The sequence below is a fragment of the Cyprinodon tularosa genome, unplaced genomic scaffold (assembly GCF_016077235.1).
Source record: "Cyprinodon tularosa strain WSP-4 unplaced genomic scaffold, ASM1607723v1 ctg3, whole genome shotgun sequence".
Lineage (NCBI taxonomy): Eukaryota > Metazoa > Chordata > Actinopteri > Cyprinodontiformes > Cyprinodontidae > Cyprinodon > Cyprinodon tularosa.
In genome coordinates this window covers 1,678,969-1,706,518 of record NW_024039007.1, presented here as the reverse complement: position 1 = coordinate 1,706,518, position 27,550 = coordinate 1,678,969, and the positions used below count along the sequence as shown (strand labels likewise).

The window sequence follows — 27,550 nt, the reverse complement described above, 5'->3', positions numbered from 1 at the left end:
TTTCAAGCCTGCTTCTTTCCTTGTTGTTTGCAGAATGTTTTTAATGCAGTTTTTCCTTTTAATTAACTTTTTTTTTTTTTTTTAGAAATGCACTTGGATAACACGCTCTGAGTCGCAGTTACATTTTGTAAATAGATCTAATTGTACCAATGGGTGCCTTTTAATCAGACACAATTTCAGGTGTAATTAATTCATGAAATCTATTTTAACTTTGACTTCTTGTAATAACTGAAATAAATACATTTTCAATAATATTGTATTTCATTGAGATTCATAGTATTTGTAAAACTCACTCTTTGCCCGTGATCAATAAATAGAAATTAATATGTTTCAACAAAAGGGGAGGGTCAGGGGGGTGGCACCAGTCTCTATGGAGAGTTAAAGTCTAAGAAGAGGAGTCTTCCTCCACAGGATGAAGAGTGTGTTTCTTCAGCAATGCCTTCAACATCTCCACTTCCTGATACGCCTCCCTGAGTTTCCTTCGTAGTGATTCGTTATTTTTTTGAAGTTTCAGATTTTCCTAAGAAAAACACAAAAAGTCAGGATAAGGTTTGGATTTCAGCTAAACAGGTTAAAACTTTTTATATTTATTTTTTTTAAGGCAATTTTTACACTCACAAATTCCAGGGATTCATAAGTCGTTTTTGGCCCCTCAGCTGGTTCTTTGGGTTTTTGCAAGATGGAGGTGTTCTCCCACTTGGCACAGTGTTTTCTCATGGGAATGGGGCTTGGACAGGAGGGGAGGCTGGGTGGGACAGGGACTAGAAGAGAGGGCTGAAAGCGGGTGGCTTCAGGGGCGATGCAGGATAGCTGAGGTCCCTCTGTCTGGGTGTAGCTGCTGACTCTTGCAGGCCTCCAGTTGGGGGTGACTGGAGATTCTGGGCTCCAGTCCCTCCTTCCATCTGATGGGTAAGGGAAAAGACACTCTTCTGAACCTAAGGAGAGTCATTTTATTATTAAGCACAACAAATGAAAATTGCAACATAATTTTTTAAAAGTTTGTTTTGTGGCACTTTAAAACTTTCATATCTTAAAGGACATCTGACACCTCAAAACAAAATGACTAAGCTTCATACGTCATGCTTACCCAAATACGTGTAGCAAAATAGTGCATAAGAAACAATCCCACACACTTAAAAAAAATTTCTGGGCAAGTCAGGTTATATTAAGTAAAATTGAAAGTTAAAATGTTCTGAATATAGTGGCTTCCTTGCACCCAGTGGGCAGCTATGAGTATTACTGTAAGTGAACCAGTTCCCAATGACAGCTGGAGGGAAATTACCTACACAGCATAACTTACACTTAAGTGTTTTGTTTCAGCTGCGGCAAACTTAGTCAAAAACCATTTAAAATGAGACTTTAAGGCTCATCTGGAGTTTTGCTAACAGCGATTTAATTAAATAGGCCAATTTAAATTTAATAATTAAAATTTACAAGGCGAAAATTCCGCCACCAGATGGCAAATGAATTGTAGGTTTGCTCTCAAAGGTGGTTGTGAAAGTAAAAACAACATGTGTGAGAATGAGACGTTATCTGCTGGGAACACAATCGGAACAACCCACCGTCTGAGGTGCTTGTTGTAACAGGCGTGGAGCTCAGTGTTGGACTGTCAACGGTGCTGGCCCCTTTGGTGTTCTTCTTGCATTCGAACGCCACCTGATCCTTGCACAGCCTGTGACAATTCATGCCACAGTCTAAGCAAGCCAAAACAATTCACATGTTAGGGCAGGAAGTTTGTCTCACAACAACTAACTGCCTTCCCACTTATCAATATGCTACCTATTCTGCAAATGCAACTCTTAGACCTGTGCAAGCGTACAGCAGAGCAAATACTTTTCTTCAGATCTTCTGCAGGACGGGGGAGGGGAAAATCTGTGGTTCTGAGTACAGTCTTTTTTTTTCTCCCTGCACTGCAGGGTTCACTTCGTAAAATGCAGCTCAGAAAACCACAGCTCACCTCACCTGCTCCCCACTACAAAATGCACGCACCTCTCCATGCCAAAGATAGAAATTGTGAAGTGAAACAACAGAGATAAAACCTACCCTTGCATTTGTAACCTTGCTTGATGACACCCCATAGCTAAGAAAAAAAAAGTAGAAAGGAAAACACACATTAATGGATGCAAAAAAACCCAGTAAATTTTTGTGGTAGAAAGAAAGTTGTTTCTTTTTCAGTTTACTTACAAACCCTGAGCAGTTGTCACAAAAGGTGGGTTTCATGTAAGTCGTTTCCTGGAAGTTGTGAGCAAAACCCACGCCCAGTTTGGAGCAAATAACACTGGCACGCATGAAATAAGCTGTGATCTCCTCTCTGCTCACAAGGCCGTTGCTTTAAAACCAAAAAACACAGACTGCTATGAATGATTAAGTAATTAAAAGGAAACATCTTTATATAACAAATTCTACATAATTCCTTATATATATGCATGTTCTATAAATATCTGCACCAGCTCATCGGATGTTTGTTGTTAAAAGCAGAAACGATCAGCTGGTTGGGTTTTCATGTAACTATCTAAAGTGTCCTATTGGTTCCTTTTGAGTCTATAAATGCTTCCTGTTGCTATGTTCACTACAAATAGTACGTTTGCTTCCTTTTCTTTCTGAAGTCAGATATTAGCAAGAAACTGAGGGTGTGACCTGTCAAATACCCACTTCTCTTTGTCCATTACACAGAATGAGAAAGGAAAGCTTGTAGCAATTTTCTCAAAGTCCTCCTGAGAAATAAAGCCATTCTGTTCTGGATCGTAGTTCTTAAACACGGACTGGAAGAGACAAAAAGCAAACACGTCAGAACGGTATCCTGTAGCTGCAAGACTACAGACCATATGAATGTGCCGTATATATACTGATGGTTAAAACTGCAGATTATTTTTGTATAAATATATAAGTGAGTGGTCTATGCTTTAAAAAAGAAGTACTTACATCTACCATCCTCTGCACATGTTTGCTGATGGTTCTGGGATCAGGTTTAGGAGCCACTCCTGATGCCCAGTCCACATAAACTGGAGGTTTGGAGGGAGTAGCTGGCTAACGAAAAAGAAAAGAAATATCACTAAACACATAGAATTGTACAAGAAATTAATATTCAACAAATATGTGCATTGTGCATGCATTTTGCAACAACTATCCGTTCAGTGTTAGCTCCTATTTAACAGCAAATCCTTCAGTAAAAGCAAATATAAACCAGAAAATCAGAGTCAAATTCAATCATCAAGCTGATAAACAGATCCTACTTAATTGAGCAATCTCTGAGTTAAATTTCCCAAAGGACAGACTGAAACAGGTTGAAGTTTATTTTTGGGAGGCAGTTCTGTGCTACTGCTGTCAATAACTTACATTATAGGTGACAGAGTTGGGCCTGTTTTTCACCTTTTTCTCTTCTAAACATAGCAATTGACTCAACTTTTACTGCGACTCGCTGTACGAGCTCCCTTTCAGCTGATATGACATGAATATTATTTCAAAGCCTGTCTGCTTGACTTTCTTTCTTGAACAGAACCACCTGTGGAGTTATTTTACCATTATATTTTGTAACATAGAAAGTATTTATAGATTATTGCTTCTAAGGTCCTTTTATGTGTATGCTCCTGTCCTTCAACCCCCACTAGCCCTCTGCAGAAGGCCACTCACAATGAGCTTAGAGGTTTCTTCCTGTTAAAATTAGTTGTTTGTCTCCACTTTCGCAGCATACTTGCTGCGAATTCAGGATTGCTGCAGAGTCAGCGGTACAATGAAGCAGCTGTCTACTATCCACATAAGCTCATCCAGGAGGAGCGAATCCTTGAAAGTCAGTGACTCAAAGTGATCATCTGGCTTTCGATAAATGGCACTCGGTAAAGTGTCTTGAAATTACATTTTGAGAACTAAAGCTCTATAAATAAACTGAAATGAACGGTAAAACTGAATTGTGTGTTTTGTACTGGAGGTGTGTGCAAATTATTTCAAAGATATGAAAACACTTTCCACTGTTTAAGCAGATTTATTCAGACGGTTAAAGACATTTTTTTTTCATCTCAACAAAAGCATAGTTAGCACAGCTTGTCTCTAATAACTGCTTTTCAAATTTTATTTAGAGTTTCTAGCAACTTCTCACTTGTAGATAGTTATTTGCTGTTTCCCGTTTTGAAAATAGGACCTGACACAAAATTCCATTTTGTTGGGTTACGGCAGATAGGGAAAAGATTGAGATTTTCCAAAAAATAAAACTCTAAATGGGTTTTTGTGGAACAAAGGATAAACATGATAAAAAAGATACTCTTAAATATTTTGGAGGATTTATATAGATTTTTTTTCTAGATTTCATGTGAACTTTGTTAGAGTTCTGAAATGAGCTCTAACGCTCACACTGAGCCTAGTTCTGCTTGAGGTTTCTTCCTGTTAAAAGGGAGTTTTTCCTCTCCACTGTCGCTACAACCATGTTTAGCGTGTTGGATTGCATTCAAGTCAACGAGTCCTTGAAATCAACTGGTTTTCCATTGATAGAAAACTTTGAAGCAATTTGATTGTATGATCTGGTGAATTGCAAAGTGCCTTAAGATGACATGTGTTGTTAATTGGGGCTATATAAATAAACTGAATTTGAAATGAATTGTAAAAGTAACATTTAATTTAAAAAAAATGACCTTAAATCTATGAGTTAAGTCAAATTAAAGCAACCTATTACAAGGATATATTTTTGTAATATATATTTATCAAATGCATGTAGGGAAAACTCGATACAGAAATGGTTTTCAAGAGACTAATTCAGGGGTCGGCAATCCAAACTGCTCAAAGAGCCATACTGGACCAAAAAAACAAAAAATAAATCTGTCTGGAGCCGCAAAAATGTAAAAGTCATATATAAGGCTTGAATGGCAACACGGGCTCCAAGTGTATTAACCTACTATAGAAAGGACTATGTGGGCTTAAATATATAATAAGCATTCGTGATTAAATGTTAATCCTGAAGCAAATGTCAAATAGCAGCATGAGGTGAGGGAGGAGCAGTGAATTCACCATGCGCTGCTTCACCGTCCTTCACCGTGATTTAAGTTTTGTTGCATTTATGAAATTATAGAAACTCAATAAACAAATCTTTCTATGATGGACGTGTTTCTGTTGGGAGGATTTGATTGAGTCATGAGGAAACCTACATTTTTGAAAAAGCTCCAGGGAGCCACGGGTTACCAACCTCTGGACTAAATAAACTCTCCTTCCATGAGAATTTGGATTCTCATTTCTCATGTAATTCAGTTGAAAACCTCATAACTGTCCCAAAATGCACAGGTTTCCAGTGTGAGAGGACTATTCTGCATTATAAAATATGTAAAGGCTTTTTAGAGCTTAGTGCCAGTAGGTTTGGGTGAAATAACTGATGGTATCATCAGAAGTTTGAGATTTAAACACTTACCGGTGCTTTACAGTTCTTTGGTTCCCGTGCGTAAGACAGCTCATAAATCTCATCCTCTGTATAGTAGAGGTCCAAGGACAGCTGTGAGTGAAAAACAACAAGAGCTGTAAACGGAAAATAATGATTTGCCCCAATCCTATGATTTCTCCTTGAATTAAATGCAGTGTTGAGGGGACATCTAGTTTCGCAGGACAATTGTTATGTCTCATGGGCATTCTGTCCTTTGAGTGTGAATAAAACACAGAGATAACACAACAATGCAGCGACGTGAACTCAGTCTCATTCACATTCAGCTCAGTACCCACACACTCATAGATCATGGACTCTCATCACACCCACACAAGACATTTGCATTTATGCATGTGTCCTCAAATTAGTGAATTACGTCAGGCTGCACAATATTTCACACAATCTTAATATGAACTTCTGCAGAGAGGCTCATTACCGTCAACAGATGAACAAGGTCCTTATTTGCATCCAGTTTGGAAGGGATCTGCTGCAGCTGAATAAGGTCGTTGATGTGGTTGTAGAGTGCCTGGAGCTTCTGGACATTCACCTTGTTGTCATCCACATAATCTGACATGGCCTCGTTGACAGAAATCAAATCTTTGAGATGGACACCGAGGATGGGGATTTTAAAATCTGTAACCCTATTATAAGCTTGTCTGTAGTTGTCATAGTTTCTGCAGGAGGACAGCAGATCCGTCATCTCGTTCAGTACCTAAGGAATGGATGTGTAACATTTAGTTATAAATAATAGCAATATTATGTAGGTCTTTTAGGGATTAGCAACAGGAAAACAAAAAACTTTTTTTTATGTTCTCTGTTCAGACTTTACTGAATAAAAGCTGGGAAATCTCATTTTAGTGCATGTGGAATACTGATCTGAGCTCTTGTGAAATTTTCCCATGCAGCTTAACCAGCCATACCACAATGTTACCATCATGGCCATCACGTCTGCGCTAAGATGTTTCCTCAAACTACGCACCAGCACAGAAACCTCCCTATAGAAGTAATTGAGAGATTTCCGTGCCCCGACTATCAGTGAGGAGACATAGAAGAATCATTAGGACCTTTATGGGCTTATCAGAAAAGCTGAAACTGAGAAGCTCATATAGTGTTTCTACACAGAACACAATATAAAAAATGTGTGTTTTTACTTGAATAGAAATTGAAAGTCAGTCACCATCTGAAATCTCTCATCATCCAGTTGGGATATGCTATTGGGGGGGGGGGGGTGTGCTTTTCTCCCAATTTGGAGCCCAAAGCATAACAGTTTCTACATCAAAATAACATTAGCATTGTGCGTGATGGTTTCATGTGGATAATGTTTAATATATTTGGATTTGATTAGTGAGTTATTTCTGTCCAAATGACAGATTACACAGTAAGCAACCTGCCTTTCCTGCTACCTTTACCTCACATGCAGGAAGAAATGCTTCTAAAGTAAAAACACACCACCCAAGGAAGATTGGCACTTCCTCAAACTGACTGCAACTCTCACGCGCCTTGCTATGCAATGGAATAAGTTGGGTTATTTTGGGGGGCGGGGGGTTTAATTTTAATTGCTTGATTTTATTATGTGCCTTTTTTAAGCACTACCTTGGTGTCTTCATCAGGCACATGCGATGTGGTGTCTTTAAGTCTCGATATCGAGCTGTGAGACAGTCCTCCCACCACTGCCATTAGTGTGTTGTAGTTGTGCTTACCATGTAGACACTAGGGGAAAAAACGAGTACACACAAAGAAACCACAATAAGAGACTTCACATCATTGGCAAAAAAAAAAAAAAACACAATTAAATTGGTTCCAGGTAACATTGGTTACATAACTCTCAACACAGATGTTACATAAGCCACTTATATTGTTATCTTTTTCTAGCTGCACACTGATATTTCATTCTTTTTTTAAAATGCCTTTTCTCCCTCTTTTCAGTTTTCTAATCTGTGCTGTCACTGAAGCATTATGGTGTGCAATTCATTTCCACACCCATGGGTTTCGAGGTTGACAGCAACAGGCAACAGCAGTCTGGTGCATAACCGTCAGTGTGAGAGGTCTAGCAGAGTACAAGGCTGCCTAACGGCTCCCTGACGCTAGTGTATCACTTCTCTGCAGGCTGCAAGCAGCTTCCCCCTTGGAAAGATTTTAACAAGCACAAACTGGTCAGTGACAGCAATCACAAGTCAGTTTTCAATTTTCCCCTGCTGCGTGAGTCTTGTTTCACTCCTACAGTTACTAGCAGCTTGAAATAATAGTTTTTGCATTTGTAAAATGTTAAGATCAGTTAAGTCCTGCAACATATTTACTGAAAATCATTGCAAAGTATGCTAGATCTCATTCTGAAACATATACGGACCAAATCTTTAAAGCTTTCAGCATTTCTTCATGTCACAATTGCTGATTTGAATGCCTTAAATCAGGATTTATACAATATACGTACAAGGCGCAATGAGTATTTATACAATGAAAGGAAAATAATACATTATTACAATTTTTTTTTTATTAAAATCTAAATGTGCAGATTTTTTGCAGGTAGGCAAAAAGACAAATGCAGTCTTGTGCTACATGTGAAGTGCAGACACATTCTTCTTCAGCTTTCTTTCAGATATTCTAATGCCTGGTGTTCTTTTATCAAGACCAGATTTATGAAGCCCTAATAGATGTTTTTTGACATATTTATCAAAGTAAGGTGTGGATTTCTGCAGCTTCTCTAGTCAACAACCTACAGTTATGTCTAATGTACCAAGGGACCATAACAATGGCACTGTATGTTTAATTCAACCTTGCAAGTTAATTATAGCAGGATGATGTGAACAGGAAATGTCTAGAGCTTTAGTACTATAGAAGAAATAGTGGGGGTTGAGTTAACCACTACCTGTGCAACATGGATAAACTTGGTGAAAACCTCAGCTCTCAGCTGAGCTGTTGGCCGACTCAGCACCATCAGCTGAACCCACTGGGAAATCCCGTTACACAGGGCGATGGAACGCTCCAGCACAGGGATGTCCTTCATGCAGCAGTGTCGAATGTAATTTATAAAGTCTACAAACTGACAGAGAGCAGACAGAGGAGCATCAACTGCTTTGTGGAAACTGAGGGATTTCCACAAGGGGGGAAATATTTAATGGTTTTTAAAAACTATCGTCATTTTATTTGAACAAAACTATGAAGCAAAAACAGTACAGTACTGAATTATATGAAGCCCAAAAAAGATGACATACTTACTGATATTCTACAAAAAGATTTGAACTCCAGGAAAGTGAGATGTTCAGCCAACTCACTGGGTTCCAGGTGATCAAAAAGAAGAGAAACTTTCCTCTTTTTACTATAGTGAGGTTGAATCTTTAGGCTGGCCTTCCACGACTTCTCACGCTCATTTCTAGAACACCACAAAGACATTTCCACATCAGAAAGGATCAAACAGATTGGTTAAATAAAAAAGAAAAGAAAATCATATTTAATAAGAGGTATAGAGGATGATAATTTTTTTTACGGGTGGATGATCTAAATAAGTGGTCCTAATTGTCAATGATTTATCTGATATGTTTTTACGTAAGGCCGTCCTACGTGCTTGCCCCATTAGCTATATTTTCCTGTGAATGCTCACTTTCAGACATATATCTGTGGTGAGCTACGGTTTCAGACAGTCATTAAAGCTCACCTGCGGTTCTTTGAAAATGGCAGAGGGTCGTAAGAGAAAAAGTGTCTACAAAGTGTATGAGAAGAAAAAAAAGGCTTTAGAAGAGGAAGATATATCCCATGCTTTGCGCGGAGAGCTGTCTTCGCAAAGCATTTTGGGATTTGCTGTCACAGCGACCCGCTGTGGCCATAGGCTGTCGATACCCGACAGCTGCGGCTAATATCAAAGATGGCACAGGCACCGTGCAGTGGACCAACGGAGAGTGATTATTGGTCCGAACATCAAGTTAACTGAGTTCACTTTAAAGTCCACTCTCTATGTAGGGATTGAGGGATATAGGGGTTAGGGCGGACGTTCGAACACAGTAAGCTTGTATGAGCTATGAGAACAGCAACTTTTAAACAGAGCGTGCACAAGGAGAAATCGGTTTATTTTTTAAAGTGGAGAGGGCGGGTCTTTTAAAAAAATTCAAGAAAATGCTCCACAATACCTTTAAGAGTAAACCAATTTTGTCTAGCTAAATTTATTCAAATAATCTTCTAAATAACTAAATTCTATTCAAAAATCAAAAGTAATGATGATTTTGCTTATTTTCTTACCAGCCAAATGTATCTGAAATTTTAAAAATTATGAAAAAAAAAGATTTCCAGATCTTTTATGCATTTGTTAAGGTTGAATATAAAGTCAAACAATATCTGATGTGAGTGCAACTCTAAAGGAAACATAAGCTGGAACCTTTTGACCTTTAGGAATGGCCCAATAATCACATTACTTAATTCCATGCAATCAGGTAACCTTGGTTCTTTAGCTGTTTAAAACCAAAAGTAATAGCATGAACTGTTTTAAATCTGGCCAATAATTATCCATCTGGAAGGACTTCACTGCAAAAATGATCTAGAATTAAGTAAACATTTCTTAAATTTAGTGTATTTACCCTTACTTTGAGTGGGTAAATATGATGATTTGCCAATGAAATTAGTATCTTTACTCTTAAAATAAGAAAATTAGATAATATGAACTTGAAATAAGACAATGCAGTTGTTTTTTCTTATTTTAAATGTAAATTGTCTTGTTCCATTGGCTATGTGTCTCACTTTCGTACTAAATTGGAGAAAAAATGCACTTATTTTAAGCAAAAATTGCTTAATTAGATTTCCATTTTTTGCAGTGTTGGAGAATATTATGATTACTTTTTTTTTTTTTATCATTTTATCTAATACAGAAACTTTTAACCCCCAATACACCTCTTCCATTCAGAAGGCAAGCACAACAAAAGAAACCTAAACACTATAAAAGATCTTTAACTTCCACAGAATCTCCAGGAAAACAATGGAACAGTGGTCAATGTGTGCGTTTCTCCTGCATCACCCTTCTCTGTTAAACCAATGAACATTTGATTGCACAATACTTTCATTTATGTTCACCTAACTAGTATTTTTCCATACCTAGAACAACTTTGGTCGAAAATATTGAAAACCATTTTATGAGGGGAGCGATGGTCTAGCAGTTAGGTTGCAGTACCCGGTTCGATCCCCACAACTTCCACACTGGGTTCCTGAGCAATACCCATAACCCCACACTGTATCCCCCACACTGCTGTCCAAGGGGATGGGTTAAATGCAGAGGGTTAATTTCCCCATTGTGGGACAATAAAGGGATTTACATAACCTACCTCTCATCATTATTATGGATGGATAGATAGATAGATAGATAGATAGATAGATAGATAGATAGATAGATAGATAGATAGATAGATAGATAGATAGATAGATAGATAGATAGATAGATAGATAGATAGATAGATAGATAGATAGATAGATAGATAGATAGATAGATAGATAGATAGATAGATAGATAGATAGATAGATAGATAGATAGATAGATAGATAGATAGATAGATAGATAGATAGATAGATAGATAGATAGATAGATAGATAGATAGATAGATAGATAGATAGATAGATAGATAGATAGATAGATAGATAGATAGATAGATAGATAGATAGATAGATAGATAGATAGATAGATAGATAGATAGATAGATAGATAGATAGATAGATAGATAGATAGATAGATAGATAGATAGATAGATAGATAGATAGATAGATAGATAGATAGATAGATAGATAGATAGATAGATAGATAGATAGATAGATAGATAGATAGATAGATAGATAGATAGATAGATAGATAGATAGATAGATAGATAGATAGATAGATAGATAGATAGATAGATAGATAGATAGATAGATAGATAGATAGATAGATAGATAGATAGATAGATAGATAGATCAACTAGTCACTGCAGCTCTTATCTAATCTGCCTAGAAAAGGTTTTGTCAGGATGAAGTCATGCTGCTGGAATGCTCCTGCAGCCACAAGGCTAAACTGCTTTCTGTTCTGTGTTCTGGATCGTGACTGATTTCATGGCTGCAGCAAACTGACTGGGAGTCGTGTAGGCTTCTTGTCTCAGTCGGCCAGCTGGTAAGACATTAACACTTACATCCATTTGGTCTCTAAGAGAGAGCAAAGATGCTCCTGTCCGTGTTCTCTCAGCAGATCCCGGAAGTCTTCCAGGCTGTCAGACAAGCTGTGGGGTAAACGGAACATCATCCAGAACTCCTGAATCCAGTGCCTGAAAATTAGAAATAATAATAATGTGAGTGAGTGACAGTAAACAAAATGTGACATTGAATCTGGAGATACTGGACACGTCTTGCACTGACCTGATGAGGTAGCATATCTTCTGGCGCTCTGCTGGCTGATCATTGTCTAGAGCGGTTTTAAAAGTAAGCACAAGTTAAGGAGCCAACATTTTTTTTTTCAGCTTATTTCTCCAGGAGGTATACAGATACCCAGCATAGCAGGTATGTTGAGTAAACACTGAAAACATGGCTGATTTACCTGCAGGGGCTGGCACTCGTTAATACAAACTTAGCCCAGTGAACCAAAAGGCAAACACATGTGACATTTGGTCATGTGGGAGGAGGCATCTGCAACTCTGATGAGCATCACCAAATGAATCATTCTGGCATACAGGGGAAAGTGAAGAGCAAACTGCACAAAGAAAATACACAACCAATGTCTAATATAATGCAGAACCGCTGAAAGCCATTGTTTAGAGTCAGGACTCTGGAGATGTTTCAGCCGGCGATGTCTGCCTACAAAATATTCATCATCTTGTGCTTTGGATGACCTTCACTCTGCACATGTTGCTCACCAACACAGTCCCTCATTAATTTATTTAGGGTAAACAGAAACCAATCCTTTCTGAAACAAATGAATTTTTATACCCCAGGTGCTGATTTAAATTCTGCTACAGAATTTTATCAGAAGCTATGTTTTATTTTTAAAATTGAACTAAGTTCTAAGGTTAAAATCTCAGGTTAAGTTGGACCGGATGGAGATAATTCACAAATGTTAATTTTGATCGCGCCATTTTTACACCTGGAAATGCTTTGATATTTAAACTTCCAGTGAGTTATGGACATTCATTGCAGCCTCTAACAGTTTTTTTTTTCCCGAATTACCTTGTATTTGATTAAATCCATCTTCTCATAAACTAGTTTTTCTGCCCCAGCTGGGGAAAACTATACAAACAGAATGTTGCTCCCCTTCCCATGTTTTACTGTGAAATGTTAGTTATGCGTCCCACATTGCATTTTGCATGCTGGCCAAACTATAAGATGTTGATCTGATCTCATTAGGGTACTTTCTTCAATGCATTTACCGAATCCTCTGCATACCTTGAGGCAACCCCCAAACTGAACTGATGAAGTGATGACCTTGAACAATTACTTTCTTTTTACTGATCTTCCATTTTCACCACGAGTTTTGCGCTCCCAACAGCATGTGATTGGATTCTCCCATCTGAGATTTGAATCTCTGCCACTCCTCCAGAACTATCATGGACCTAGTGGTCTCTAACGAATACTCTGCTTGCCAAGCCTTGCAAGTTTATATAGACAGCCATGTCTTGGCAGGTTTGCAGTTTTGCCATTCTCATTATTTTAGAACATTTCTCTCATATTAGATCTCCAAAGCTGGAGACATTGCTTTATGCCCCAACTGTTCTTTAGATGTTTATCGCCCATTTTCTCCACAACCTTTCACTTGTCTTCTATGTTTCTTGTTCTCTGTGATGTCATCTGTCCACCGATGTTTACCAACAAATACAAACCATTAGGGGGTATATATATTTTATATTGAGATCAAATGTCATTTTTCATATTTCTATTTCCCAAAAACTTTGAAAACAATTTTATGTATTAACACCTGATAAAATACATGCTTTTATAAAGCAGTATAACTAGGCTCTCTACTGAGATTAGGTTTATCCTCCTACAAAGGGTAACAACGTCACAGGAACAGAAGGCTTGACTGCATTGGGGACAGTTAATTGACCCCCATGGATCTTCTTGATCTGAAATTGATCTAATGTGTCTTTTTTGGTCTTCTTCCCACAAATAGAGGATTAGAAAAACAATGCATGTTTGGTTCATTGTCTAAATGTAGTTGATCAACGACGGAGGCAATTTACACCTGATGCCTTAACAAGGTCCTATCATGGGGGTTTGTGACGACACAGTCTTAAATTAAAGGCATTTTCATAAAGGGACTATTTTTTTCCTTAGCGTATATTAAGGATATCGACGTATAGAATATAATAAAATATGTCGAACAGGACTAACAACTCCAAGGTAGTATTCTCCCTGCTATTGAATGGATCGGGTACAAGCCTTAGTGGAGTAGAGTTGCAGCAAGAGGGAAACTGGATGCAAAATGGAGTATAGAGAGTGAAAACAGGCCACTTGCCCATCATGCTTTACACTGACAGCAAAAAGATCTAAGCCAGGAATGAGCTTGACTGTGCGTTGCTGTTGACAACCGAGCCCGCAGCAGGTCCAGTTATTTGTTCACATGTTACAATATTCTGCTCAAAACCACTGTTAGAATCAAGAAACAAAGCACCAGTGTGTACGTCTCTGGTAGGCCGTTGAAGGATATCGATCGATGAGTTTGTCCAGCAGGTCACTGGAGGACATGAGGAGACGGTGCATGGTCAGGGTGATGTTCAGCAGGTGGTCGTTCTTCCTCACGCGACCATCTGCGTCTGAAAAGAAGAAAACATGCAGTCAGAGTAAAAACACACAGACTGTGTGAGCAGGACATGCCATTAGAGACCAATATGTAGAGTACCAGAGTCAGTCCAAGAATAAAGATGTGGCTGAATTGTGCTTGTTATGATTATGCCTGTTGCTATATTAGGTTATAAGAGAAGGAAACACATTTGTGTGATCAGATTACTATTCATACTAACGTCAAAGTAAATTTTTGACAGCCATTTTAAATTGTTGAGTCTCATTTAACTATTAATAATACTAAACAAAACTAGTTTTCATCTCTAAAATAAGCGCTTGCATTAACATTGTGTTACTGATTGCACCATCATTTCATCTTTAACACGACTGTGAACTTTGTCGTGTTCAGTCAAAACCTCAGGGTTTTTTTTTAGACGCATCTTGGTTGGCCTCATTCGTTTTATCATACATTTTGGCCTTTGTTCAGACAGCATCCTAAACCCTTAAACTTAGACAACATTTACTGTCATTTTGTATACACAGAGTGTGACAAAACGAAATTTCGTTTTGTACAGCTTTCATGACATTTCCATCTCTTAAAGTGCAGCAGTGATCAAATGTAAACATGTATGAAACGTGTGAAGAAAAAATAAATAAATCCCTGATAACTTCTGGGTTCCTTCATTTAGGGTTTTATTATGCAGAACTTGCCCTTCTGGTTTAAATCTAGTTCCTTATACACTAAACCTTTATTGGTTTACTGAAGCTCACACTGTAAAGACATTAACACCCATTTTTAAAGTTTTGTTACACACCCAAACCAGAGCACAATGATGACAGAAGAAATGCTAGAACGTTGTTTTTATTTCTTTTTTTATAACAAAAACATCATTAGTGTGTATGTGTTTGTATTCAGAGCCCTTTTAATGTCTTATAATTGAATAGAATGCATACTTTGAGAGTTCACTGAATTAACAGAGTTCAGTTGTGTCAATGTTAATCACGCGGTATATATAGTTGTTGTGTGAAGACCTCTGTGCAGGGGTCTGCAACTTTTACAACCTGAGGAGCTCAATTTTGATTTCAGTCCAGCTAATAAAACTTGTTTAGAGCCACAAACATTAATCATCTTTGTTTTTTTTTTTAATATATAACTAAGTTTTAATAAATATCTACAACGGGAATTTTGTCCTCTTTAACAACCACAGTGCCATTTCAAATTTTAGGTTTTTAAATAATGGAAAATGACTAAATACATTCTAAATGGGTTATTGAAATTAGAGTGAATCCGTTAAATAAAAGCACAGACATTTTTCCCCACTTATAAAATATCAAAAAACTTATTTCTGTTATATTTAGAGTCAATTTATTTTGGATGCAATCAGTGCATGCAGAAAATGCTAAAACATGCATAGGTTAGAATATCTACATTTAAAATTTTAACTGGCTCTTTATCAACTTTAGCCAAAGCGATGAATAGCCACTGCCAAGTGTCTTAAGATACACTTGCGGCTCCGGAGTCACAGGTTGCAGAGCCCTGCATTCTTGTTAGAGAAGTTTAGCGAACAAACAGTAAGAAGAAGACCAAAGAACACAGCAGACATAAAGTTGTGGGGAAGTTAAAGCATCCAGCTTTGTGAAGTCAATAATCAGAAAACTGAGTTAGTGCTGCATAATTTTAAATCCTTGAAACACATCTGTCCAACTAATTTGAGACCATTAATATAGAAGCAGTAAAGAGGCTTGTGGTCACTGTTGATCTGGTGAAAAGATTCATGACAAAGGAAAACAAGTAGACAGGAAAAACATACTTGCACTTCACATGTGAAGTCTTTATGGCAGACTAGCAAGAAGAAATAAGCTGTTAAAAGAAAGCAGCAAGATGCTGATTTTAAAGTTTGCTACCAACCATGTAATGGATAGAGAAAATGTGAATAGGCTCGAGTTACAGGAGGTAAAAACTGAACTATTTGGCCTACATACGGTACAAATTGCAACTTGTGGTGGAAAACTAACCCTGCTCCTTCCTTGAAGACACCAGCCTTACAGTGAAACACAGCAGTGGTAAAATCGGGTTCTGCAAAGGCACAGGGGAACAGGTTTGGGTTGATTGGAAGACGGTTGCAGCTAAATAAAGGACAGTCCTTGTAAAGTTTACATGTGCGTTTAGCCAAAACTTTATTCTTCTATGGAGGGATCATGTACTGTTGGTGGGCAATTTTTTAAAAGAAATTGATCACAAAACTCATGACTATCTCAGATGTATTAAAATTATCAGAAGTCTTTCAATAGTTTAGTATCATCTTAAGTTCAAATGAAATCATGTTTTTTTAGTCAAAACATTTAACAGGAACATTAAGTAGCTTTCTAATCTGCATGTTTGTGTGAGAACAAAAAAGATTTACAAAACGTTGCATGGGTAGAACATCATGAGAAAGAAAGACATTTCTCCCATTGGAAACATTTCTACCCAGTTAACGAAACGGGGTAAAACAATTTGTGCACATGCTTTAGTCATACTATCCACAGACCATGCAGTGGAAGATTTACCTTTTCCTCTGATTGTGTGAACCAGTGATGCTTGCCTGTCTCACTACCTTTTTCACTTCCTCCTTCCTTGCAAGAGCAGAACTTCCTCCCTTTGTGACCAGACCACCTTCCTTTATTCTAGTTGTCTGCGTACTACAGCTGACATCTCGAGACCCCTTTTTTTCCCCAACCACTATATAGTGTATGTGTGCAAAACATGATGTGACATTAAAACATTTTCACTTCCCACTTACAGGAGAAAACAACACATCTTATGCAAATATTCTAACCACTAAAACCGGGAATTTGAGATTAACCATGAAGAAACCTTTGCTTACCAAACACCCATTTATATACTGTGGGATTTTTTTTCACCCTACTTGTCTAAATCTTTCTCCTTTAAAGTCTGTAAAAACAGAAAATTTAGACAACAAGCGCACAGTAAATGAAAAGCTTTGCCGCAACCTTGGGGCCATCAAGGCCATCAGACATCTGAGGGGGCCACATTTAAACCATATTACCTTGAAAATAGCCCAGACACCATGACAACATGCTTTCTTATCTTTTTTGTCGGTAAGCAACTAACCACTCCTGCTGGAAGTGGCTAATCTTGTCTGCCTTATCCTACATCGGCTATGCTTCTGCTTACAGCATAGAGCTCCTGCCTTCTAAACAAAGCAAAGGATGAACTTATCTGTGAAGTTATTGAGAAAGTAAGAGTGTAATTAAATGAATTCTCATTTTCAAAATGATGTAACTAATGAAACAACAGTGATGCATTCAAGGTACTGGATTTCTGTGATGTTCTACATAGGATCTGTGCAAACAAAATTATGAGAAGCATTTTGTTTTTGTTTTTATATGTGTATCAATTCACACGGACAAAGTAGTTAAAATCAGCTGCAGAGTTGAATCTCCAACAGGATGTCATGACTATCTGGTAAACAATTGCTTCACAGCATTCCAACCACTAACACTCCCTGTGCAGGGTTAATTGCAGGAGGAAATCCTTTCTGGACCGTCTGCTATTGACGGGAAAATTAGGAAAGCTGCCGCCCAGCGCGCTGGATCCACGTGATGCTGGCTGGTGATAAACACTTCAGAGTGCACGCTTTGACTGGCCTGCTTTTAAGGTTATCTTAAACATTCATCAGCCACTTTAAACCTGCACATTTGCACTTTTCCTTGTTTTGAAAGAGGCTATCAGATGAGATGATCCCTTTGTTTTGTTTTTGGTTCAAGTAAGATGCAGGAAAAAAGGACTTCTCCCTGTGCTCTGGACAGTCAATAACACTAATCATATATCTGGTGTTAAAAAAAAGGTGAATGGCTTTTATTAGCTTCAATTATTAAAAGAAAAGATTAAGTACAAAGTAAGCAATACATCAACAATTAAATAGTTGCTTTACTCTGTTTTGCCATGAATAAATAAATCAAATGTATAAAATAAATATTATATAAATGCATAAAACTTGTCATTTCATTTCATTTAGTCACAATCAAGTATCTCACCTAATATAATAGTAAAACCGCAAGGTGTATTAACTAAGTGGAAAAAATTTATCTATTTTAATTTAAGGTTTAGTAAAATTAGCCTCTTTACTACTATTATAGTAATAAACATCTCCTTAGAGTTTTTTGAATAGGTTTTTTGAATAAGGTTTCTCCTGGTGATGAGATCCAAGTTTTGAAAGTTTGAAGGTCTCCTCACCATCACCCTGATCTTTATTTCCCTTCTATTGTTTTTTTAAGTAAATTTTGCTTACAAAACACTAAAGATAGATTGCATCTCAAAGAGAGTATAAACATAGAAACACAATAAGAATAAAATAGCTCTCTTACATCCAATGAGAAAAAACCCATGTTAGTAAATTACAGTAGGAATAGTTTTTGGTCAATTGTTTAAAAATGACCAAATAAATCGAAACAACAGATGGGAGACCGAAATTTTAATTCAGTGCCAGAAATGCACCTGCATTTATCCATAGATTTGATGAATTTCTTGGACAGGAAAATCTATTATTATTTTTAAATACATGACTTGTCAACTAATACTCAGAGCCATAAAGGACTAATAAAGGTATTTATGGTGGCTGATTAGTGTATCTTTAACAATTAGTAAACAAAGGTTTGAGGTAACTCAATAACAATTAGAAAACATTTTAGCCAAAAATCATAATATATATATATATATATATATATATATTTATTTATATATACACACACATTTATAAGATGTTTCGATTCCAAGTGTAAACAACTTTCTTGTGAAAGCAAAACAGGCCTAAGGTTGGTTTTCATACATTTCACATCTGATAGCTACAGCACACAAACATTCTCACATCTTGTCTTCAAAATAAAAACAGAGCCGTATATTATGTGCAACTCAGTTAGCGGAATGGTGTGGGGTCAGAAGAGAGTGATGATGTCAGCAATTGATCCACACCTCCCAGCGCTCCTGCATTTCAAAGGTTGGTAGGCATCTGAAGGCTACAGTTCAGGGAGCTGACCTTTCAGCTTGACCAAGTTTGAAGCCGTTTCAATGGTAATCTTTTCAACTGCCCTTATGTGTGCTATCACGTTTGAAAAAAAAAAAAGAAAGGTGGCAGGACTTGTAGACCAAGGGGGGTTCGTGTGTGATGTTAGCTGAGGAAACAAATTTGCCATTTTATCCAGAGAAGCCATTCAGGAAAAAAAAAAACACTCATAGCACACAGCACAAATAGATTACATCCTGTCCATGCACACAAACATTTCTTTTTTAAATAAAAGCAGTGACATTCCCTTTAGAATATTACATGTTACTAGTCTATAAGCCTCTTTAGACGCCTTAATGATAAATTCTGTTTTGCTCGTGGACCTGATGAGAGGCAGGCTGTCATTAGAGCCCACTTCTTCTTTTTCTGCAGATAAATGCAGTTATGAAATGTCACTTAATGTGCAGCCCATCATAACACGTCTCCACTGCTTTTGCTGCATTTGCGTAACCAGGCAACGGCCATCTGAAAGCTGTCTCTTTAGAGACACAATCACCACAACTCTGAGAGCACTCCAGACAACTTGATTGATGCAGCGATCTTTGACTGATCCAACGGCAGCCTACTGTACGCAATGACTGTTGTCCATTTTTTGGTACTGTACACATTCTTTACAGCCATGTGCTACATGTAGCCATAATTGGTTTCATTTCCAACTTACAAGCTGGAGCCTATCTTCAACAGTCTTCAGACAAGAAGTAGAATAGACAGGTAACCAGTCCGTCGCAGGGATTTAAGACCCCTTCTCTTATAAATGCTGCTAAATATCTTGCTATAAATACAAATATAAACATCATCATTAAAATATTATTCCCCTAATTATATTTCTGTATGTGGTTGTGATTGATCAAGCTTTTAAAATAAGTTGTAAGAAAAACGAGATATAAGGTGCTAAAGGAACATTTAACATATAAAAATGATTAAATTATGCAGATTCATATCTAAAACGAACCTGGAGTATGTTAGTTTGTATAAAATTCTCTTAGTTTCCAATACCAAATGTTTCTTTCGTTTTGTAATCCTAATCCAAAAGCTGTTTTTTTTTTGTCAACATTAAATCTAGCTAATTTGTTTATGACTCTTTCTCATGTTGAAAATGGTTTTATAAAGGTTATATATTATGAAATGTGAAAAGGCCCATTAAAGAAGAGTGATGATATAGTAAAGCCAGCAATATTTTAAAGCAATCTGCCATTAAAAATCAGACGAGCGTCTCTTAAGTGGTGATAGAAAAATAGCTCAGTGTTTATTTACTTTTTTTTCTTTTTCAATAACTAACAGGAGATTGTTATTACAGATATCAACCCCTGTTCATAATTGCTGATGAGCTTTTTGGATGGGTCCACTGGTAATTAACGATTTCTTTTCAGTGATGAGGTTAAGAGTTTTGGAGTTAGAAGGCCTTCCTGTTATTATCCTAACCTATGGTGCCAAATTTAAACCAGGATCCTGTCTACTTTAAAACGTTCATATTAAATTCAGCCAGAAACCTTATGTCAAATACCACATAAGTTAAAAAAAATAACAGCTATATAAATAATTATGGCCTCAACTGTAAATAATTGAAAAGAACAGATTTTCTTTAAGGTTTTCAAATACTTGCATTTAAGGCCATTCAGTATATGACCTGTTCAGTAAGGCAGAACAAAAAGACAGTTATATTATAGCTTCTACTGTTTTGTTTTTGTTATGTTAAGCACTCTGACCAATGGTCTTATTACCAAAGTTTATAGTTTAATACTGGTTTTGCTTTTCAGTTACCAAAAATAGAATATTTGCAGTTATTTTTACTCTACTTTGTAGATATGCCCTAATTGTGCAAGCTTGTTGCACCTCCTTTTAAGGATGAACCCAATCAATCCCAATCATTTTTATTAAAAATGTAAAGTTGGCTGAAATAGTGTAGTGAAACCAGCAAAACATTGTAGATGAATTGATCTATGACGGTATATAAAAATATCTTGTGCAGACAACATCATACCGATGAAAAGTTAGACATAAGGCTCCCAAGACTGTACAAAATAGAAGTGAAATACAAGCTACACCAGATGCATTTATAAGCAATTACTTTAAAACAATGGACATTTCACAATTATTTTGGCCACATTGAAAACAAATCTTTCCATAATCCAGCAGCCCAACTCTGACTCAAATACAACCACTGGACTATACTTAAATCAGGTTCAAACAAATACCACCAACAATGAAAGTCAACGTGAATCAACACCAGCAAATGAAAATCTGAACAATTGCTTAAGCTTTGGGTTTTAATAGATCCTAAATCAAGTCATCGACAATCACAAAACCTGTAGACACTCCCAATGCTAGCATACAAAGGTTCTAGTTGGGTGTAGCTAAAGGTCCACCTAACTGCTGGGGAAATGTTCACCTTTCCTTATGGGTGTGCAGTCTGAATGGCAAAAAACACAGAAACACCTCATGAAAAACAAATCAAAATGCAGGAAATCATTTCTGAAAAAGGAAGCCAGAATAAAGGACATCGCCACATCCCGACACAGTTAAGTTTGTCCACCTTTTTAAAGCAGCAAGCATGCCTTATTGGCAGTAAATGTAAATAAGAATACGGGAAACCATTAAGGATAATACTGAGAGAGATATGGGTACTTTTTTTTTTTTTTTCCTTTCAAACAACTTATATTTCCCAAACCTGAAAGATCAAAAATTTTTCACATAATATTGTTTTCAACTTCACTTCTGAGTAAAAATACAAGGTTAGAAAAGAAAAACTCTTAAAAGAACAACAACAAATTAACCACAGAAAATCAACCGCAAGCAAGATAACGCAATATTAGCTTCAACTCTTAAAGATCTTTAACTATCATCATAATCATAATGATATTTGTTCAATCATTCTAAGGTAGGGTCTTAAATTGTAAAACAAAAACCACTAGCATGAACTTACCAAACAATTCCAGACAGGCCTGAATCAGTTCTTCCCAGCTTGCCCCTTTGGCGACATGTCCCAGAGACATTATTGATTTGCTTGGAGTAACCTGGGTTTGCATGGGTTTGTAGAACTTGCGAGTTCGACCCGGTGGAGAAACTCTAGATCTGCTAAGCGTACATCCTGAAGTCAGCCTCCTTGGGAAAAAGAAAGACATTTTTTTTAAAAATAGGTGCAACAAGCGTTTTCCTTTAAGTTTCTCCTGTTATTTTAGATAAAACATAAATGGATTAAAAAATGAATTAAAAACCTTATGAAAGAGTTAGTACGCGTTAAATGTTTGCAAAAAATATATGCAGTCTAAATTATTATATGCAAAATGTTCAATTGAAAAACAATTGAAAAATGTTGGGGGTGTCTAAAATAGATAAGAACAAATAGAAATGTGGCTGCTATTTGGTTTTGCACATGTTTTCTTCCATCATAGAACACATAAATGTGAATAAACATGATGATTCTGGATCATAATAAGCATTTTTCCAAAGACTCCCACCCTTACCATATATGGACACTGACATCACCAGGTGAAGCATGTTGCTTCACCTGGTGATATATATATATATATATATATATATATATATATATATATATATATATATATATATATATATATATATATATATATATATATATATATATATATATATATATATATCTGTTGATGAGTGGAGGCTGTTATACAGTCCAAACTGGTTATTTCATTTGCATCTTCTTATCTGAGGATTTTAAATGTTAAACTCCTAATCAGCATTTCTGCTCGTATTTTTTTATAACCTCAAAAGCGAATAAAAAATTACATGTTTGTGCTTTAAAGTTTAAATTTGACGGAGAAATCAGGACACTGAGACATGCACGGACCATGTCACATTGGAGCGCGTAACGATTTTCCAAATATTGCTTCTCTGGTTTGCTTCTGATTTTTCTTATTCCATTTCCTTCTTTTTAAATTTCACTATCACCAATGGAAAGCTGGCCTTCAGTTTGGCTTCAAATCTAGAATGACCAGTAATAATGAAATAAGTTAAGCCAGACATTAGAGACTGACGTATCTGAGCGTTTTGTTGTGCGTAAATACGCGGTGAAGAGATACATCCTTTTTTGTTTTTGTTTTGCAATTTCTAAAAAAAAATATATATATATTCAAACTTCAAAAAAAAAAAAGAGTCTGAGATTAAAAACCTTTAATCCAAACAGGTGGTGTAACATATCTTCAGGAACCGTCAAACTAAATGTGGTAGCGATAGTAGGAAATTGAACTTACACATCGTCTTTTCCCTTGTCGTCTGCTGTTATGCTTTCGTTTTGCTTCTCCTTTGACTGACATCCCATGGCGAGGTACTGGGCGACGAGCGGCTCCACTAGGCTGTCCATCTGCGTCCTCCTCGGCGGGAGCATTTCATCGCTCAGCTCGGTCTGGCTCGGTGCGCCACCGCGCTCTCAGCAGCATTGTGCTGACTCGTCAATGAACATTACACAATTAAAGATTCACCCAGGCAGTCTGTCACAGAGTGGGCGGCCGCACTGCTGTCGGGTGTCACTCTCACACTTCATACTGGTCTCTTTCTCTCTCTCTGTCTCCTGGTTATTTTCCCCATGAGTCATGCTTCAACAGGTATGTCACATTTTTTTACAAGTTAAGACAAGCGACCGGCTGACGATACAACAAAACATAGACTTATATTGTGTTACTGTTCTGGAAGATTTGGAGGGTCTGATTCACTGGCGGTTCTAGACAGGGGCCAAGACTAAAAACACATTTGTTTAGGATAACCTTCGACTGTTCTAATTAAACAGTTCAACTGAAACATCATTAGTTCAACTTTTTTTATTTTCTTTAGTCCAACTGTTTTAATGTTTTTTTTTTGTTGTTTCTGCATTTTTATTTGATTTTATTTATTTATTTATTTATTCCTACTTGTTTTTATTCTGTTTTATTTTCCTATATTTTAATCATGTAAAGCACTTTGCATTGTCTTTGTACTGAATTGTGCTATACAGGTGCTGGTCATAAAATTAGAATATCATGAAAAAGTAGATTGATTTCAGTAATTCCATTTAAAAAGTGAAACTTGTATATTATATTCATACATTACATACAAACTCATATATTTCAGATGTTTATTTTGTTTAATTTTGATGATTACAAATGACAACAAATGAAAATCTCAAATTCATCATATCAGAAAATTAGAATATTACTGAAGACCAATAAAAACAAAGGATTTATAGAAATGTTGGCCAACTGAAAAGTATGAACATGAAAAGTATGAGCATGTACAGCACTCAGTATTTAGTTGGGCCTCCTTTGGCCTGTATTACTGCAGCAATGCGGCGTGGCATGGAGTCGATCAGTCTGTGGCACTGCTCAGGTGTTATGATAGCCCAGGTTGCTCTAATAGTGGCTTTTAGCTCTTCTGAATTGTTGGGTCTGGTGTATTGCATCTTCTTCTTCACAATACCCCATAGATTTTCTATGGGGTTAAGGTCAGGAGAGTTTGCTGGCCAATTAAGAACAGGGATACCATGGTCCTTCAACCAGGTACTGGTAGCTTTGGCACTGTGTGCAGGTGCCAAGTCCTGTTGGAAAATGAAATCTGCATCTCCAAAAAGTTGGTCAGCTGCAGGAAGCATGAAGTGCTCTAAAACTTCCTGGTATGTGGCTGCGTTGACCCTGGACCTCAGAAAACACAATGGACCAACACCAGCAGATGACATGGCACCCCAAACCATCACTGACTGTGGAAACTTTACACTGGACTTCAAGCAACGTGGATGAAGTGCCTCTCTTCTTTTCCTCCAGACTCTGGGACCTTGATTTCCAAAGGAAATGCAAAATTTACTTTCATCAGAGAACATGACTTTGGACCACTCACCAGCAGTCCAGTCCTGTTTCTCTTTAGCCCAGGCAAGACGCTTCTGACGCTGTCTGTGGTTCAAGAGTGGCTTGACACAAGGAATGCGACAGCAGAAACCCATGTCTTTCATACGTCTGTGTGTGGTGGTTCTTGAAGCACTCACTCCAGCTGCAGTCCTCTCTTTGTGAATCTCCCCCACATTTTTGAATGGGTTTTGTTTCACAATCCTCTCCAGGGTGCGGTTATCTCTCTTGCTTGTACACTTTTTTCGACCACATCTTTTCCTTCCCTTCGCCTCTCTATTAATGTGCTTGGACACTGAGCTCTGTGAACAGCCAGCCTCTTTAGCGATGACCTTTTGTGTCTTGCCCTCCTTGTGCAAGGTGTCGATGGTCGTCTTTTGGACAACTGTCAAGTCAGCAGTCTTCCCCATGATTGTGTAGCCTATAGAACTAGACTGAAAGACCATTTAAAGGCTTTTGCAGGTGGTTTGAGTTAATTAGCTGATTAGAGTGTGGCACCAGGGGCCATCAATTTTGAACCTTTTCACAATATTCTAATTTTCTGATATGATGAATTTGAGATTTTCATTTGTTGTCATTTGTAATCATCAAAATTAAACAAAATAAACATCTGAAATATATGAGTTTGTATGTAATGTATGAATATAATATACAAGTTTCACTTTTTAAATGGAATTACTGAAATCAATCTACTTTTTCATGATATTCTAATTTTATGACCAGCACCTGTACAAATAAATGTGTCTTGCCTTGCCTTGCCTTGACAGGGACCAGTGCCCCTGTAGATCCAGTGTTGCCAACTCCTCAGTAAGGAAAGTAGCTATTATCAGTGCTTTTTTTTTCATAACTTTAAATTGCATACAGATTGAACACAATAGCAATACAAATATAGTCCATACATACAAGAGTGTTTTGGGGTCTCTGAGAAAAAACACTAAAACAGACACCTTTGCAGACTTGTATCTGTGTCCAAATAAAAAAATCACCGAAAGGGAGAACATGGAATCTAACATTTACCAACTGAAAAATAATGTGGGAATAGCTGGAAGGGAGGATGAAGAGACTGATTTTTCTCTTTGCAGTCAGCTATCCAGTTATGTTTGAAAAGGTGCTTACAGATGTGTCGCTTTCTGAATGACAGGCCTACATGGATTTATGTTTACATTCAGGAATATAGACTGGGGGTGGACTTGCTCTTCCAAGCTGCAGATGCTATTGGCTGTGCTATAAGTCGCTGAATGACGTCATTGCCTAATTTGCATAGTTTTTTTTTTTTTTTCAACTTTTATTTTTACTTTTTCTTTTTTCCCTTTTGTGCTTGCCTGTTCACAAAAAGATACGGCAGGTTCAGCAACTGAGGGAGCTGACTTCAGCGTGATCAACCTGCGCCATCAATCCCGGCGCATGCGAGGTTCATTTGCATTCTGGACGCTGAGGGTAACAGGCTGTGGCTCTGGGGGAGGCGCCCCACGGCAGACACTAGCTAGATTTGTTGCTAGTCGCTTTTTTGAAAAAGTGTCGCTGGAGGGGTCTGAAAAGTGGCTAAATATAGCGACAAAGTCGATGAGTTGGCAACACTGTGTAGATCATGTCCTCCTGGCCCCTGTACTAGAGACATAATACTAAGAGAAATTCTAATGATGATCTCCTTGCAGAGAGTAAATTGTTTTTCTCCCCACATTGGAGTTCTGCTAGGCTGCACAGTGATGCATTGGGTGGCACTATTGCCCTGCAGCGAGAAGGTTTAGGGTTTGGATTCCCAGCCTGGGGTCTTTCTGCATGGAGTTTGCAGGTTCTCCTTGAACATGCATGGGTTCTCTCCAGGTACTCCAGCTTCCTCCAACAGCCCCAAAAAAGCATGACTGTTAGCATAATTGGCTCTATATTCTCCTTAGGTGTGTGTTTGTGTGAATGGTTGTTTGTCTCTGCGATGGACTGGCGACCTGTCCAGGGTTTACCCTGCCTCTCGTCCATTGACAGCTGGAAATAGGCACCTTTTGCAACCCCAGCTGGGATAGAGCGTGACGGAAAATTGATGGATGGAGTTCTGCTACATGTGAACACTTCGACCATGTAATCTATGTAATTTTCTCTTTGCAAAAAGTTAAAGTTCTATAAAGGTAGATGGATATTTTTTTATTTTACAGTCTTGTCTCAAATACTCCTGTAGTTTGGCCTTTAACTGGACCATATTTTTTTGTTTTCTTCTATTTAAACTATTCCTTTGTGACTGTGGGTGTTAAGTTTATGATCAAACTTCTTGTGAAAGATGATCCTTTTCCTTAGATTCTCCGATTTCTAGCCAAGCTCAAACTCTCACTAAACAGCAGACTCCAATGACCCACGATTGAAGGATGGATCATTCATCTGCATCTGACTTGGTGTGATCCAGCATTGGAACCATTAGCTCTCCAACAACAGGTCTTGTGAAAGCAACTAAAACTTACAAAGACTCCTGATAGGTGTTGAAATGTTCAGAGAAAAACTTAGCAAAGGTTTGGATGCCTCTGATTGAATCATGTTTCTGGGTT

General features: G+C 37.4%; 1 protein-coding gene across 2 annotated transcripts; it reads right to left on the bottom strand.

Moving 5' to 3' along the window:
- On the bottom strand, positions 1-23,710 carry LOC119787574 (RAS guanyl-releasing protein 1-like). 2 transcript variants are annotated; one of them, XM_038291531.1, is made up of 17 exons: positions 23,403-23,710; positions 22,100-22,278; positions 14,037-14,142; positions 11,756-11,818; positions 11,533-11,664; positions 8,615-8,768; positions 8,265-8,438; positions 6,992-7,108; positions 5,835-6,110; positions 5,390-5,470; positions 2,923-3,027; positions 2,653-2,762; positions 2,185-2,329; positions 2,044-2,080; positions 1,563-1,694; positions 619-935; positions 1-520 (listed from the first exon to the last, which is right to left on the bottom strand). In XM_038291531.1, exons 1-17 carry the CDS (start codon positions 23,534-23,536, stop codon positions 386-388), a joined length of 2,397 nt encoding a protein of 798 aa, XP_038147459.1. In that variant the 5' UTR covers positions 23,537-23,710; the 3' UTR covers positions 1-385. The 2 variants fall into 2 exon arrangements, with proteins under 2 accessions (XP_038147459.1, XP_038147460.1); XM_038291532.1 differs by having other exon boundaries at positions 22,100-22,275.
- Positions 23,711-27,550: the final 3,840 nt, after the last annotated feature.

Bases quoted from the DNA above. Each gene is read 5' to 3' on its own strand.
- LOC119787574 (XM_038291531.1), bottom strand. From the start codon at position 23,536: ATGCTCCCGCCGAGGAGGACGCAGATGGACAGCCTAGTGGAGCCGCTC. The intron at 8,769-11,532 runs GTAAGTGTTAAT...GTGGTGTTCTAG, and splicing joins CTCTTAGAGACCAAATGGAT to AAATGAGCGTGAGAAGTCGT. The intron at 521-618 runs GTGAGTGTAAAA...TGTTTTTCTTAG, and splicing joins CTTATGAATCCCTGGAATTT to GAAAATCTGAAACTTCAAAA.